This window comes from Mesoplodon mirus (assembly GCF_964341445.2).
Source record: "Mesoplodon mirus genome assembly, chromosome: 13".
Taxonomy (NCBI): Eukaryota; Metazoa; Chordata; class Mammalia; order Artiodactyla; family Ziphiidae; genus Mesoplodon; species Mesoplodon mirus.
The window spans coordinates 27,151,648-27,169,217 of record NC_138989.1 but is presented as its reverse complement, the minus strand read 5'-3'; the positions used below and the strand labels follow the sequence as shown (position 1 = coordinate 27,169,217).

Sequence of the window (17,570 nt, the reverse complement as noted above, 5' to 3'; positions counted from 1 at the left end):
ACGTCATAAGATGGCTTTCATGTCCAATTGAAGGAAGGAAGACAGAAGGAAACCGGTACCAGTAGCATCCACCCTCTTAAAAGGAAAGCCAGCCCATGCCTCACAGCAGCCAGCAGACCACTTGGGCACCCCCACTGGGAGGGAGGCCAGGAAGGCAAGCTGTGAAGAGTATGGCAGGGAAGTCTTGGAGCAGGTCTGGACAGAGCCAACTCCTGTCTGCCACATCCCCTTCTGGCCTCAGCGCTCTTCTGAATTTATGCCTTTTTTTTTTAATACATCTTTATTGGAGTATAATTGCTTCACAATACTGTGTTAGTTTGTGTTGTACAACAAAGTGAATCAGCTATATGTATACATATATCCCCATATACCCTCCCTCTTGAGCCTCCCTCCCACCCTCCCGATCCCATCCCTCTAGGTGGTCACAGAGCACCAAACTGATCTCCCTGTGCTATGCCACTGCTTCCCACTAGCTATCTGTTTTACATTTGGTAGTGTATATATGTCGATGCTAGTCTCACTTCGCCCCAGCTTCCCCTCCCCGCCCCGTGTCCTCAAGTCCATTCTCTATATCTGCATCTTTATTCCTGCCCTGTCACTACGTTCATCAGTACCATTTTTTTTTTTTTAGATTCCATATATATGCGTTAGCATACAGTATTTGTTTTTCTCTTTCTGGCTTACTTCACTCTGTATGACAGACTCTAGGTCCATCCACCTCACTACAGATAACTCAATTTCATTTCTTTTTATGGCTGAGTAATATTCCATTGTATATATGTGCCACATCTTCTTTATGCATTCATCTGTCAGTGGGCATTTAGGTTGCTTCCATGTCCTGGCTATTGTAAATAGAGCTGCAATGAACACTGTGGTACATGACTCTTTTTGAATTATGGTTTTCTCAGGGTATATGCCCAGTAGTGGGATTGCTGGGTCATATGGAAGTTCTATGTTTAGTTTTTTAAGGAACCTCCATACTGTTCTCCATAGTAGCTGTATCAATTTACATTCTCACCAATGGTGCAGGAGGGTTCCCTTTTCACCATACCCTTTCCAGCATTTATTGTTTCTAGATTTTTTGATAATGGCCATTCTGACCGGTGTGAGATGATATCTCATTGTAGTTTTGATTTTCATTTCACTAATAATTAAGTGATGTTGAGCATCTTTTCATGTGCCTCTTGGCCATCTGTATGTCTTCTTTGGTAAAATGTCTATGTAGGTCTTCCGCCCATTTTTTTTAAAATTTATTTTATTTTTGGCTGCATTGGGTCTTCATTGCTGCGTTCTGTAGTTGCAGTCACCGGGGGCTACTCTTCGTTGTGGTGTGCAGGCTTCTCAGTGTAGTGGCTTCTCTTGTTGCAGAGCACAGGCTCTAGGCACGCGGGCTTTAGCAGCACGTAGGCTCAGTAGTTGTGGCGCACGGGCTTAGTTGCTCTGCAGCATGTGGGATCTTCCCGGACCAGGGCTCGAACCCGTGTCCCCTGCATTGGCAGGCGGATCCTTAACCACTGCGCCACCAGGGAAGCCCTTCTGCCCACTTTTTATTTGGGTTGTTTGTTTTTTTGATATTGAGCTCCTTACTGTCTCTTCATCTTGATATGGGAAGCAGAGGGGGTGAATTGAGTATGAGCCCTCTGCCTTCTTGTTGAGTTTCTTTGTGAACACTTTCATGGTGAGAATGAAACTGAAACCATTCAAATGAAACTGGTCCTCAGGATGGCTGGGAAATGGAGCTGTGGGGATGGAGCGTGCTGCCAACGAGCAATGCTGACTCTAGATTTAAGAGCCACTTGTATTTCCTGTTGAAATATGTTGGTGTCATTTGTTTTTCTTTTTGGTTTGTAGGAATTCTTTATATTTTGGGAAAATCTGTGATATGAGCTGCCAGCGCATCTCAGGAGACCCCCAAAATCCAGGTTTCTTTCCCTCAAAGATCACGGCTCAGTGTGTACAGGAGGGAGACAGTAAGCAGAGGGTTGGGCACTAAGCAGCCATCCTTCAGGTGCGTGCGTGGCTGCCGGCCTCTGAATCCCCAGCTGGACCCTGCTCTTGGGAAGCCTCCGTCCGCCAAGGTCTTCATTGTAGGACCTGTGACACTGACCTGAGAAGTGGTGATGAGCTGTGTCCAGGCTGATGCCTGAAACAGTGGGCAGCACCATCCATTTCTGAGAGCCCAGGCTGGGAGGTGGTACTGGTGGCTGTTGGTATTGATACCAGCCACACCAGCCTTCCAGCCAGAGGGCACATCCTCTGTCTGGTAGTTTGCCCCTGGTGCCACAGGCAGACAGAATGTTTTGCTTTGCTTATAGCAGTTTATTTCATTCCCTTTCATTTTTTTAAATAGCGCTTTTCAGGTTTTTTTATTTTAAATTTATTTTGAATGATAATGTAGTCACATATCTCAAAAATTAAAAGGTACAGTAGTTTTGAAATAAGTTTTGAAATCAGGAAGTATGAGACTGCCACCTTACATCATCTTTTTCAAGATTCATATGGCTATTTGGGGTCCCTTGGGATTCCATAAGAATTGTAGGATGGATTTTTCTATTTCTGTGAAAAATGCCGGTAAGATATTGATAGGGAGTGCATTAAATCTATAGATTGCTTTGGTATTATTGGTATTATTATTATTGGTATTATTGACATCTTAACCATATTAATAGGTCTTCCAATCCATGAACATGGGATGTCTCTCCATTTATTTATATCTTTTTTTTTTTTTTTTTTTTTTTTTTTTGCGGTACACAGCCCTCTCACTGTTGTGGCCTCTCCCATTTCAGAGCACAGGCTCTGGATGTGCAGGCTCAGCGGCCATGGCTCACGGGCCTAGCCGCTCTGCTGCATGTGGGATTTTCCCGGACCGGGGCACGAACCCGTGTCCCCTGCATCAGCAGGCAGACTCTCAACCACTGCACCACCAGGGAAGCCCTATTTATATCTTCTTTAATTTCTTTCAGCAACATTTTGTAGTTTTCAGTATACTAGTCTTTCTCCTCCTTGGTTAAGTTTATTCCTAAGTATTTTGTTCTTTTGGAGCTTATTGCAAATGGAATTGTTTTCTTAATTTCTTTTCCAGATTGTTGGTTGGCAGTATATAAAAACGCAGCTGATTTTTGTGTGTTGCTTTCATATTCTGCACACTTGCTGTATTCATTTATTAGTTCTAATGGGTTTTTTTGCGGAATCTTTAGGGTTTTCTACATATAAGATTATGTTGTCTGCAAACAAATAAGTTTACTTCTTCCTTTCAAATTTGGGTGTCTTTTATTTCTTTTTCTTGCCTCATTGTTCTGGCTAGGACTTTTTAGTATTATGCTGAATAGAAGTGAAAGTGGGGCATCCTTGCCTTGTTCCTGACCTTAGAGCAAAAGCTTTCAGTCTTTTAACACTGAGTATGATACTAGCTGTGGGCTTTTCATATATGGCCTTAATTTTATTGAGATAGTTTCCTCCTATTACCAGTTTGTTGATTGTTTTAGTAGTGAAGGAGTGTTGAATTTTGTCAAATGCTTTTTCTGCATCAATTGAGATGATCTTCTGAGATTTTTTTTTCTTCATTCTATTAATGTGGTGTATTACATTGATTGATTTTAGTTTCTTAAACCACCCTTGCATTCCAGGAGTAAATCACACTTTGTCATAGTATATAAGCCTTTCCATTTGCTGTTAAATTCTGTTTGCTAGTACCAGTACCGGTACCAGTCCGCAGCCTGTTAGGAACCAGGTCACACAGCAGGAGATGAGTGGCGGGCAAGCGATTGAAGCTTCATCTGCTGCTCCCATCACTCCCCATCGCTCACATTACTGCCTGAACCATCCCCCCATCATTCCCATTACCACCTGAACTGTTGTTTGCATTACACCTGAACCATCCCCCCATCACTCCCATTACTGCATGAACTGTTGCTTGCATTACCACCTGAACCATCCCCCCCATCATTTGCATTACCGCCTGAACCACCTCCCCCATCACTTGCATTACTGCCTGAACAATCGCCCCCATCACTCCCATTACCTTCCTGAACCATTGCTTGCATTGCCTCCTGAACCACCCCCCCCATCACTTGTATTACCACCTGAACCATCTCCCGCATCACTTGCATTACCACCTGAACCATCTCCCACATCACTTGCATTACCTCCTGAACCATGCCCCCCGCCACCACTCACATTACTTCCTGAACCATTGCTTGCATTACCACCTGAACCATCCCCCCCATCACCCACATTACTTCCTGAACCATCTCCCCCATCACTTGCATTACCACCTAAACCATCCCCCCATCACTCGCATTACTGCCTGAACCATTGCTCACATTACTGCCTGAACCGTCTCCCACCTCTGACCCCCGGCCCGTGGAAAAATTGTCTTCCACGAAACCTGTTCCTGGTGCCAAAAAGGTTGGGGACCACTGCAGTAGGTTTTTTTTGTTTGTTTGTTTGTTTTTTTGCGATATGTGGGCCTCTCACTGTTGTGGCCTCTCCCATTGCGGAGCACAGGCTCCGGACGCACAGGCCCAGCGGCCATGGCTCACAGGCCCAGCCGCTCTGCGGCATGTGGGATCTTCCCAGACCGGGGCACAAACCTGTTTCCCCTGCATCGGCAGGCGGACTCTCAACCACTGCACCACCAGGGAAGCCCCTGCAGTAGTATTTTGTTCAGCACTCATCATTGTTCACAAGGGACATTGGACTATTTTCTTTCCTTGTAGTGTCTTTGTCTGGCTTTCATATCAGGATAATGCTGGTCTCATACAATGAATCTAAACATGTTCTCTTCTCTTCAGTTTTTTGAAAGAGTATGTAGAGGATTGTTGTTCATTCTTCTTTAAATTTTTGGTAAAATTCACCAGTGAAGCCATCTGGTCAGTCCTGGGCTTTTCTTTGTTGGGAGCTTTTTGATTACTGATTCAACCTCCTTGTTACTTATAGATCTGTTCACATTTGCTATTTCTTCATGATTCGGTCTTGGTAAGCTGTGTATTTCTAGGAAGTTGTCCATTTTATCTAGGTCATCCTGTTTGTTGGTGTACAGTTGTTCATAGTATTCTCTTATTTATACTCCTTTTATTTTTGTGGCATCAGTTGCAATGTCCCTATTTCACTTCTGATTTTCATTATTTGAGTCTTCTGTTTTTCTTAGTCCATGTAGCTAAATGCTTGCCAATTTTGATGCTCTTTTCAAGGAATTCATTTTTGGTTTTATTATTTTCTCTATAGTTTTTCTGTTCTCCATTTTACTTAATTTCTGATATGTATGATTTTCTTCTGCTTGTTTGGGGTTTAGTTTGCTTTTATTTTTCTAGTTTTGTTAAATGCAATGTTCTGTTATTAATTTGATTTGTGAATCTTCCTTTGTAGATTGTTATAGCTATAAATTTCTCTCTAGCCAGTGCTTTTGCTGCATTCCAGTATGTTGTGTTTTCATTTTCATTTGTCCCTAGATTTTTTTTTTTTTTTTTTTTTTTTTTTTGCTGTACGCGGGCCTCTCACTGTTGTGGCCTCTCCCGTTGCGGAGCACAGGCTCCGGACGCACAGGCTCAGCGGCCATGGCTCACGGGCCCAGCCACTCCGCGGCATATGGGATCCTCCCAGACCGGGGCACGAACCCGTATCCCCTGCATCGGCAGGCGGACTCTCAACCACTGCGCCACCAGGGAGGCCCCTGTCCCTAGATATTTTTAAATTTCCCTTGTAATTTCTTCTTTGAATCATTGATTGTTTAACAGTGTGTTAATTTCCACATATTTGTGTGTGTTCCAGTTTTTCTTCTGCTGTTGATTTCTAGTTTCATTCCATTGTGATTGGAAAAGACACTTTTATGATTCAGTCTTTTTAAGCTTATTGAGACTTGTTTTGTAGCCTAATATGTGGTCTGTCCTGGTGAATGTTCCACATGCACTTGAGAAAAATGTATATTCTGCTCTTGTTGGGTGGAGTGTTCTGCATATGTGTCCTTTAGGTCCAGTTGGTCTATACTGCTTTTCAGGTTCTCTATTTTTTTTTTTTTTTTTTTTTTTTGCGGTACGTGGGCCTCTCACTGTTACTGTTGTGGCCTCTCCCGTTGCGGAGCACAGGCTCCGGACGTGCAGGCTCAGCGGCCATGGCTCACGGGCCTAGCCGCTCCACGGCATGTGGGATCTTCCCAGACCGGGGCACAAACCCGCGTCCCCTGCATCGGCAGGCGGACTTTCAACCACTGCGCCACCAGGGAAGCCCCTCTCTCTATTTCTTATTGATCTTCTGTCTGGTTGTTCTATCCATTATTGAAAATAGGATATCGAAGTCTTCTGCAAATTGTAGGACTATCTTATTTCTCCTTTCAATTCAGATAATGTTTGCACCATGTGTTTAGGAACTCTGATGTTTGGTAGGTATATGTTTATAACTGTTACATCTTCTTGGTCAATTGACCCTTTTATCATTATACAGTGTCCTGTGTCTTATAACAATTTTTGACATAAAGTCTATATTGTCTATTATTAGTATAGCCATCTCTTTTCTATTTTGCTTATTATTTACATGGGCTCTCTTTTTGATTCTTTCACTTTCAACCTGTGTATATCCTCCTTTAGATCTAAGTGAGTTCCTTGTAAGCAGCATATAGTTGGATCCTGTTCTTTTATCCATTTTTTGATTAAGGAGTTTAATCCATTTTCAACATGTGCTGTATTTCCACTTATGCTATACAAGACTGCTTTTAAATTTTTTAATTTCCCTAAAAGTTTCACTCCTGCTTCTTTCCACAACCTTAGACATTCTGTTGTATTCTACCTGTATCTCTTGACCCCAGGTTCCCAAGGGTCTGCAGTTCCCCTGCAGCTTTCACATGCCACATTGCTCACCACTGCCTTTTGCAGCCTCCATCCTGATATCTATACTATGCTACTGTTCCCATCAGTACTCTCCATTCATTTAGGTTTTCTTTAATGCCTTCCAGTAAAGTTTTTAAATTTTCAGCACATAGGCCATACGCATCATTTTTAGAATTATTCTTAGATTTTTATAATTGTGGCTATTCTGAGTGATAAGTTGTTTTATGTTTTCTGATTATTCATTGCTGCTGTACATATGCATTTGACTTTGGTATATTAATCACCAGCCATCTTTCTACACATTTCTATTATTTTTATTAATTTGTCCATTAATTGTTTTACATTTCCTATGTGGATTAAACAATGAAGTCATCTCAGATAATCTTTTTATTTCCTATTTTCCAGTTCTAAGTTTTCTAATATTAAATTCTCCTTGATTTCCAGGATAAACTGTACTTGGTCATGAGTTGCCATCTTTTTTTTTTTTTTTTTTGGCCATGCAGCACAGCCAGGAAAAAAAAAAAAAAAAAAAACTTTATTGTGAATCTTGGTATGTCATCTTTTATAAGTAATATGTTCCTGTACTTTAGAAATTTTCTGTCTTTTATATCTGAAAATTCTGTATATTTCATTCTAATGTGTCTGGTTTTCAGTTTTCCCATATATTACTTGGTCAGCACTCAGTGGAGCCTTTCAACCTAAGGCCATTCGTTGTTGTTTAATTATGTGAAATATACCCATATTATTTCTGTAAATATTTCCTTCTCTCTTCTTTCTCTGTCTCCTGTGGGATCCATTGTGTGGATGTTGGGCCTACCTGCTGCGCTCCACCTGCCTTTGTAGGCAACAGTACAGTTTCTCCTCTTACAGTTTCCCCTCTGCCTGCCTCCCTGCTGAGTGTGGGCTGCTCCTCCATCTGACCTCACTCTGACTTGGTCTTCAGCAGTGTCCAGTCTCCTGCTAATCCCATCTCCTTCAACCACTGTGTTGCTCAAACTTGGTATCTACACTTGGTTCTTTTCTATAATTCATCATCTTGTTACCACACTTGTTTTAACATATTGGCCCTCCTCTTCCAGTGGTCAGTGCTGTCAGTTGGTGGTTTTCCCTTTGCAGCAGCCGTGCTCCTCAAGGGTCTGTGCGGTGGAGACCCTGCGTGGCAGTGCATGTTGCAGGAGGGCCCAGGCAGACATGGTGCCACCCAGGGTGGAGGAGGCATAGGCAAGAGCTGAGGGCAGAGACTCCAGGACTGTAAAACCAAGGCCAGTCACTGTCACCCAGGCACCTCCTCGCCCCTGGCCTTGACCTCAAGTCCCTGGAGCACATCCACATAAGGGAGTGGCCCCTCCAGGATAGCCGTCTGCCTGGCCCTCTGCCCTGGTAGCCTTACTTCCATCCTGCTCTGGAAGGTCAGGCTACTCTGGCCACTAACCAGTGCAATCAGAGGCCAGCGGTGACTGTGCCAGCAGACTTAGGGGACACGGAAGAGCAGAACCTACCTGGTACCCACCCTTGAACTGTGTCCCTCCCTGGGCCCTGCCACTCCACCCCATGTGCCCAAGCTCAGCTTTTTAGCTGTCCCAGGCCTCCCAGCATATAGAGAAATTGTTCTCATCCATCTATGGTTTCTCCAGGGGGTGCCCATGGGGCAGATGGGCACAAGGGTCTTTGTTGGGCCAGGGAAACCCCCCCAGTCTAGCTCTCCTCACTGTCAGTTGCACTCAGCTGTCACTCCTGTATCCGCAGGGTCTGCGGAAGAGGGACCTGCTGAAGGAGCTGCTGCCAGTCATCGGGCAGAACCTCCGCTTCCAGCGCCTCTTCACCGAGTGTCAGGAACAGCTCGACATCTTGAGGGACAAGTAGCCTGCCCAGCCGCAGCAAGGGCAGGGCCACACTCTCGCCAATGAGGACACACAGGTCGGCCTCTTATCTCGCTGGGCTACAGGATGAGGAGACACTGGCAGGAGATGGGCTGTCCCGCACCAGTACCGGCCCAGCCCCTGGGCACACTTCCCGTGTCCTGGGCCTGTTTCTCCCTCAGGGGGAGCAGCTCTGCCCACAACTCGGTCCTCCCTCCAGGACCCTGGTGCAGAGCTGGGGCTCTGCCCAACTGCCCCGGGGCCAGTGAGGCAGCCCAGGCCTGCTGTCTTCAGCACGGTCCCCAGATGGATACTAGCCCTGCTACTGTAGGCGCCGTGCTGCTCCAGCTATGACGAATGAGCCATTTGTGAAAGAGAACCCTGAGACGTTAGCGTATTATGCAGTCAGTAGACTGACCTGAGACCTATGTAAAAAGAAAGCCTATTCCAACACATGGACTATTTTTGTACTAGAATTTGCTAACTTGTAATATGGAATTTTCCTTTTGGCCAATAATCAGGATTTCCCTATAAGTCACTTGGACATTGGTCACTTGTAGGAAATTTAAACTCTAATTATGACAGCTACATTGAAAAATAATTGTACTGAAATTAACTTGTCTATCTTCATTTAGTTTTAATTTTTAAATGTTTGTAAAAAGAGACTTTTTGGGGGGATGGGGCAGAGGGTGGGTGATTTCTTTTGTAAGTGTAAAATAAATGAACATGCATTGGATACCAAATGGTCCTGACTTCCCCTGCCTTTTCCTTCTAACTTCCACCTCCCTCCCCTGCACTGTGAATCCCTCGCCTTTGATGTCATCTGATCCCCCCCAGCCCCTCCATGCAAAAAGTCATTTCACGGCATGGAGTCACTTTCCTGGTCGTGTAGCATCTCAGGCTGAGCTGGGCGAGTGGGCTGGCCACCATGCACCTGTCTTCTCCCAAGCCAGGTGGAGAGGTCCTTGGTTCTGTCTGTGCTGTGCTCCGGGTCCCTGATTGTGCTGGGCACCAAGGAAATCCATAAATACAGACTTGAGTTTTCTGAAGAATTATCTGGAAGCTGGGATTTTCTTAGAAAGTGGTCCCGATGCTGACCCACAGGAGAAGAGACAGCCAGAATCACAGAATCCTCAAGCCTGGTGAGGGCCAAGCACCTTCTCCCCTGGGTCCTGGACCTCCTCGGCACCTCCCTGCCAGGTGGCCATCCCATTGCCTGTCTCACTCAGAAGTCACGTGGCTGCATGAGAACCAGGCACATGTGCATGCCCAACAGAGCCAGTGCACACGCTGCATCTGGGCATGAACACCCAGAAGCCAGACTACAAGTGTGAGCTTTTCTCAGGAATAAGCCAGAGATGCTGCGCAGGCATTGAGAACTCTGGAGCCCCAGGATGCACGCAGCCTCGGAACTGGCATGCCTGCCTGGGATCCAAACCAGGAAAAACGTGGGCCTCACTTCTCAGCTGTCAAAGGGAGGTGAGGTTAAGAAAACGTGCATGGGGGCTTCCCTGGTGGCCCAGTGGTTGAGAATCTGCCTGCCAGTGTAGGGGACACGGGTTCGAGCCCTGGTCTGGGAAGATCCCACATGCCGCGGAGCAGCTAGGCCCGTGAGCCACAAATACTGAGCCTGCGCATCTGGAGCCTGTGCTCTGCAACAAGAGAGGCCGCTAGGTCGCGATAGTGAGAGGCCCGCGCACGGCGATGAAGAGTGGCCCCCACTTACCGCAACTAGAGAAAGCCCTTGCACAGAAACGAAGACTCAACACAGCCAAAAATAAATAAATTTAAAAAAAAAGAAAACGTACATGGTTGTGAGGACCAACTGGGATCACGGAGGCAAAGTCATGGCACTGAGCACATGCTCCTGTGAATAAAACTTTGACAATCAAGTGTTTTTATACCCTACTATTTGGACAGGAGAGGACACAAGCAGCAGAAAGACTGGTTGGAAACTTCTGGTTCCAGCCAAGATGGATTGACAGGGACCAAATTGACCCTTCTGCCTGAAACAACCAAAGGAACCAGTCAAAATACATGAGGGGCTTCCCTGGTGGCGCAGTGGTTGGGAGTCCACCTGCCGATGCAGGGGATGTGGGTTTGTGACCCGGTCCAGGAGGATCCTGCGTGCCGCAGAGCGGCTGGGCCCGTGTGCCATGGCCGCTGGGCCTGCGCGTCTGGAGCCTGTGCTCCGCGACGGGAGAGGCTGCGGCGGTGAGAGGCCCGCGTACCGCAAAAAAAAAAAGAAGAAAAAACATGAAACAATGGTCTCAAGGCACTCGATATCAGAAAACAAAGGACAGTGATCCCTGGGAGATGGAAAACAAAGATGAGCCCTGTGACTGCCCCAGGTTCCTACCTGGAGAGAGAGTTTCCAGGCTGCAGCAAAGGGAGGGGAAGCTGAGGTAGAGCCCAGCAGAATACTTGGGTTGAAGACATGAAGCTGAGAGCCCAGGAATACCAAGGCAGCTAGAGTTTTCAGGACAGAGTCCCAGAGAGGAGGGAGCTCCATGGAGAGAGAACCCTGGAGCTCAGCAGAGGGAGTGCCTTTGCATATTCAGCTGCATACTGATCAGTGCTTGTGTGATGAGGAGATGGCTGAGGCCAGGCAAAGAACCATCTGAAAGGATTAGGGTGAAAATTGTCCAGTTGTCACCCAGGGCTGGGAATAGTGCCTGTTCCTACCAACAGGACTAGAAAAACTCATAACTCACAGGCTTGGGATAGAAGAGTTACTCAGGAAGTCTTGCCTCAGTTTTGGAGAATAGTTAGAGCACTGCTCCAGATCCATCTAACAGAAAATAAAGCAAGACCCAAAAAGATCAAATTGTTTCCAAGTAATTAATTACATTGCAAACCAAAGTTCAAGAGAATTTATAAGAATACAGAGGTACCCAACATCCAACAAGGTAAAGTTTACAGTGTCTGGCATCCACACCAGGCATACAAAGAAGCAGGAACACAATGCAAAATGAGAATAAGCAATCTTACTGATCAGTTAAAACTGGCCCAGAAGTTACACGGATATTAGAATTAGCAGAGAAGGACATTAAAACGGTCATTATAACACTATTCCCTATGTTCAAAAAAGTTAAGTGGAGACATAGAAGACCATAAAAAGGAAGTTGCCATCAAACTTCTAGAGATGAAAACCTGTAACATGGAGATGAAAAATGTGTGGAATAGGATTAATGACAGATTAGACATTGCAGAAAATATAAGTGAACTTGAAGGCAGAGCAATAAAAATGCTCCAAAACAGACAATCCAAAGGAGGAAAGAACAGAAAAGAGCATCAGTAAGTAAGCCATGGGACAACGTCAGATAGCCTAATACACAGGTAACTGAAGTCCTCAAAGGAACGGAGAGAGAAGGTGGTGATAAGAAAAAATATTTGAATAAATAACAGCCAAAAATTTGCCCCACCCTTCCTGCTGTCCCTTGTGCCCCTACAGGCAACCTCTGTGCCACTGTGCCCTCATCCCTACCCATAATGCCATGCCTGCTGACCTCCCTACCCCTGTCCACTGATGCTCCACACCTTCCCACTACCTCTGCCTGCTGAACTTGTTAGCACACAGAGCACTGGGTGTATCTTCCTGGGCTGTATCTCCCTGCCTCTCTCCAAGTTCTGACCTGATCCCCTTTAGGCCCCTCCCAGCTTCAGCCTCCAGATCATCTGTGAGAGGAGTCAGAGCCCTTTACACATTAAGCTGGTGCTGTGGGAGGTTGTATATACCTGCAGCAGGTACACTGAGGAGATAAGGCAAAACCCATCATCTCTTTCCATGTTAAATCTATTATTCCTGTTCTCTCACATATATGGCAAATATTTTCTCAGTTCTTCATCTTTAAATTTTATTTGTGTGTTAATTTAAGCTTTTAATTTTTGTGAAATTTAATTTTTGTCCTTTTTTAATATAATTTTTTAAGAATATTTATTTATTTGGCTGCTCCGGATCTTAGTTGCAGCTCATGGGATCTTCGTTGCCACGTGCAGGATCTTTGTTGTGGCATGTGGGATCTTTTAGTTGTGGCATGTGAGATCTAGTTCCCTGACCAGGAATCAAACCCTGGCCCCCTGCATTGGGAACACGGAGTCTTAACTGCTGGACTACCAGGGAAGTCCCTAATTTTTGTTCTTTTGTAACTTATTTTTTTAACCTTAGGACACTTCACCAGATACATGGATGGCAATTAAAATAAGCACAAAAAAAGATGTTCAGTGTCACCAGTCATTTAGAAAATGCAAATTAAAGCCACAGTGATATAACAGCACATACCTATTAGAATGTCATCAAGTTAAGAATATGTATAAAATACTGAGTATTGAGGATGTGGGGCAACTGGAGCTTTCATGTATTGCCAACAGGAAGGCACAATAGTATAGTCACCTTAAATAGTTTGACAGTTCGTTGCAAAGTTAAACATACACTCATCAGAGGACCCAGGTATTCCACTCTTAGGTTTTTGCTTTTGTTTTGTTTTTAAAGATACATAACATTTTTCATCACAAGGATATCTCATGTTTCCCTTTAAAAAAAAATAACAGCTTTACTGAGATAAAATTCTCATAACATGTAACTCATCTATTTAAAATGTACAATTCAGTGGTTTTTAGGATAGTCACACATAGGTGCAACCATCACCAGTTACTATTAGAATATTTTCATCACCTCAAAAAGAAACCTCATGCCCTTTATTATGCTCCATCCCCTGATCCCTACCATCCCTAAGCAACCACCAGTCTACTTTCTGTCTCTATAGGCTTGCCTATTCCAGTATTTCATACAAATGGAATCATAGACTGTGGTATTTTGTGACTGGCTTCTTATATAGCATAATGTTTACAAGATTCAATCATATATCAGTACTTCACTCATTTTTATGGTCAAATAATATTTCATTTTATGGGTATACCTCATTTTGCTTCTGCAGTCATCCACTGATAGATGTGTGGGTTGTTTCCAATTTTTGCTGATTATGCATAGTGCTGCTCTAAACATCTGTGAACAAGTTGTTGTGTGGACATGTTTTCATTTCTCATGGATATATATGTAGAAGTAGAATTAGTAGGTAATAATGTGACTATAATTGTTTGAGGAATTGCTGTACTGCCTTCCAAATGACTGCACCATTTTACATTCATACCAGCAGTGTATGAGGATTCTGACTTCTCCACATTCTCACCAACAATTCTTTTTGTTTTCTTTTGGCCACGCCGCACAGCTTGTGGGATCTTAGTTCCCCAGCCAGGGATCAAAGCCAGGTGCCCAGCAGTGGAAGTGTGGAGTCCTAATCACTGGACCGCCAGGGAATTCCCTCACCAACAATTCTTATTGTCTGATTTTTTTTATTATAGTCATCTGAGTGGGTGGTTGTTTTTTTTTCTTCTTCTTTTTTTTTAACATCTTTATTGGAGTATAATTGCTTTACAATGTTGTGTTAGTTTCTGCTGTATAAGAAGGTGAATCAGCTATACGTATACATATATCCCCATATGCCCTCCCTCTTGTGTCTCCCTCCCAACCCTCCCTATCCCACCCTTCTAGGTGGTCACAAAGCACCCAGCTGATCTCCCTGTGCTATGCAGCTGCTTCCCACTAGCTAACTATTTTACATTTGGTAGTGTATATATATCAATGCCACTCTCTCACTTAGTCCCAGCTTACCCTTCCCCCTGAGTGGGTGGTTTTGATTTGCATTTCTCTAGTGACAAAACATGTTGAGCATTTTTTAATGTGTTTATTGGCCATTTGAATATCTTACTTGGAGAAATGTCTATTACAATCCTTTGCTAACTTTTAAATTGGGTTATTTGTCTTTATTATTGAGTTGTGGGAGTTTTTTATACATTCTACATGCAAATTCCTTATCAGATATATGGTTTACAAATATTTCCTCCCATTCTGTATATTTACTTTCTTGATAGTATCTTTGAAGCATAGAAGTTTTCAGTTTTGATGAAGTCCATCTATTTTTCTTTTGTTGCTTGCACTTCTCTGGTCTCATCTAAGAAACCATCGCCAAATCCAAGACCATGCAAATTTACCCCTATGTTTTCTACTAAGAGTTTTATAGTTTAAACTCTTACATTCAGAACTTTGTTCCATTTTGAGTAAATAATTGTATATGGTGTGAGGTAAGAATCCAACTTCACTATTCTGTTTGAGGCTATCCAATGTCCCATCAACATTTATGAAAAGTTTGTTCTTTCCCCCATTGAATGGTCTTGCCACCCATGTTGAGAATCAGTTGATCATAGACACACGAGGTGTTTCTGGACTCAATTCTATTCCATTGATCTATATGTCTTTTCTTATGCCAATATCACACTGTCTTGATTAATGTTGTTTTACAGTAAGTTTTGAGATCAGGAAGTGTGACTCCTCCAACTTAATTGTTCTATTTCAATTTTTTTTTTGCTATTCTGGAGCCTTTTGAGTTTCCATATTAATTTTAGAATCATCTGTCGATTTCTGCAAAGAAGAAAGCTGCAATTCTGATAGGGATTACAATGAATCTGTAGATCAATTTGGGGAAAGCCATCTTAAAATATCTTCCAATTGATGAATACAAACAGATTACCATTTATTTAGGTCTTTAATTTCTTTCAGTAATGTTTTATAGTTTCTGGTATATAAATTTTACAGTTCTTCTATAAAAATTTTCTATGTAATTCCTTTTAATGCTATTATAAATGGAAGTGTTTTTAAAATTACACTTTCAGATTGTTCACTACAAGTGTATAGAAATACAATTGATTTCTGTATATTACTCTTGTATTCTGCAACCTTGCTAAATTCATTCATTAGTGTTAATAACTTTTACTGGGATCCTTAGGATTTTCTATATATAAGGTCATGACATCTTGAATATAGTTTTACTTCTTTTCCTACCTAGATGCCTTTTATTTCTTCTTCTTGCCTAATTGCTCTGGCCAGACCCTCTACCTAGTACAACATTGAATAGAAGTGGCAAGAGTGGACATCCTTGTTTTGTCACTGATCTTAGGGGGAAGCATCCAGTCTCTCATCATTAAATAGTATACTAATTCTGGTTTTTTTTATAGATGCCCTTCATCAGATTGAAGAAGTTCCCTTCTAATGCTAATTAATTTATTTTGTATATTGAACCATCCTTGGTTCAAGATAAATCCCACCTGGTAATGGTGTATAATTTGTTTATGTGTCACTGTATTTTTGAGGATTTTTGTGTCCATAGTCATAAGATAAGATTGTTTCGCAGTTTATTTGTGAGGTCTTTTCTGGTTTTGGTGTCAGGGTGTTGCAAAATGAATGAGTAAGTTGGGAAGTATCCCCTCCTCTTCTGTTTCTTTGAAGAATTTGTAAAGAATTAGTAATAATTTTTTTTAATGTTTGGTAGAATTCAGCAGTAAAGCCCTATGGGCTAGTGCTGTTTTTGTGGGTGGTTGTTTTATTACTGATTCTATCTTTCTGTTTCTTATAGGTCTATTTGTATTATCTATTTCTACTTCAATCAGTTAGAATAGTTCATCTTTCTAGAAATTTGTTCATCTAAGTTATCCAATTAATTGGCATATAATTGTTCATAATATTCCTTTATAATCATTTTTATTTCTGTAAAGTTAGTAATGTCCCCTCTTTCATTTCTGATTCTTATAATCTGAGTTTTCTCTCTTGTGTTCTTGGTCAATATAGCTAAATGTTCAACGATTTTGTTGATCTTTACAGAAAACCAGCTTTTGGTTTCCTTTATTTTCTCTATTGCTTCCCTATTCCTTATTTCATAGATTTATGCTCTAATCTTTATTACTTTCTTTCTTCTGCTTGCTTTAGGTTTAGTTTACTCCTCTTTTTCCAGTGTCTTAAGATGGAACGTTATGTGATTAAAGCTATAAAATTTCCCTCTAAGCACTGCCTTAGGAGCATCCTATGAGTTCTGGTATGTTCTGTTCTGGTTTTAATTCATCTCAAATTATTTTCTAATTTCCCTTTTGATTTCTTCTTTGACTCATTGGTCTTTTAGAGTGTGCTGTTTAATTTCCACATATCTGTGAATTTCCCAATTTTATTTTGTTATGGATGTAACTTTATTCCATTGTAGTCAAAACACACTTTGTATTGTTTCTATCCTTTAGATTTACTGAGGTTTGTTTTATGGCTTATGCCAGAAGTGTTCCATATACACTTGAGAAGAACATATAGTCTATTGTTAAGTGCAGACATGTTGCTCTTTTACAGCCACGCCACTTCCCTTTCACCCCATGATCTCCTTAACTCATAGCAACCACTAATCTGTTCTCTACATCTGCAATTTTTCATTTCAAGAATGTAAAATACAAGGAATCATTCTGTATGTAATCTATTGGTATTGGCCTTTTTCACTCAGGATAATTGAAGATGAATTCAAATTGTTTTATGTATCAATACTTCGTTCCTTTCTATTACTGAATACTATTTCATGGTCTTGCTACATAGTTTATTTAACCATTCACCTGTTGAAGGACATCAATCAGGCTGATTCCAGTTTTTGGCTATTACAATTAAAGCTGCTATTAAAGTTTTTATATAAACATAAATCTTTGTTTTTCTGAGATAAATGCCCAGGAGGACAATTGCATGATACAGTAGATGCAGGTGTAAATTTTTCCTTTCTTTTTTTTTTGGCCATGCTCTGCTGCATGGTTTGCAGAATCTTAGTTCCCCAACCTGGGATTGAACCCAGGCCACGGCAGTGAAAATGCTGAGTCCTAACCACTAGACCACCAGGGAACTCTGTAACTTTTCAGTAATCTGACAAAGGCAATTCAATGAAGAAAGAATAGTCTTTTCAGCAAATGCTGCTGGAAGCACTGGACATCCACATGCAAAAAAAGAAAAAAAGAAAAAAGGATCTAGCCTGTTTTA

At 42.4% G+C, this 17,570-nt stretch overlaps 1 protein-coding gene across 3 annotated transcripts in view; it reads left to right on the top strand.

Annotated features, from left to right (window-relative positions):
• Positions 1-9,357, top strand: part of HIRA (histone cell cycle regulator) — a 76,706-nt gene extending 67,349 nt beyond the window's left edge. For all 3 annotated transcript variants that reach the window (XM_082639935.1, XM_082639936.1, XM_082639937.1), the window contains one exon: positions 8,568-9,357. In XM_082639935.1, coding sequence (XP_082496061.1) covers positions 8,568-8,684 — 117 coding nt within the window. In that variant the 3' untranslated portion in view covers positions 8,685-9,357. The remainder of the gene's footprint in view (positions 1-8,567) is intronic.
• Positions 9,358-17,570: the final 8,213 nt, after the last annotated feature.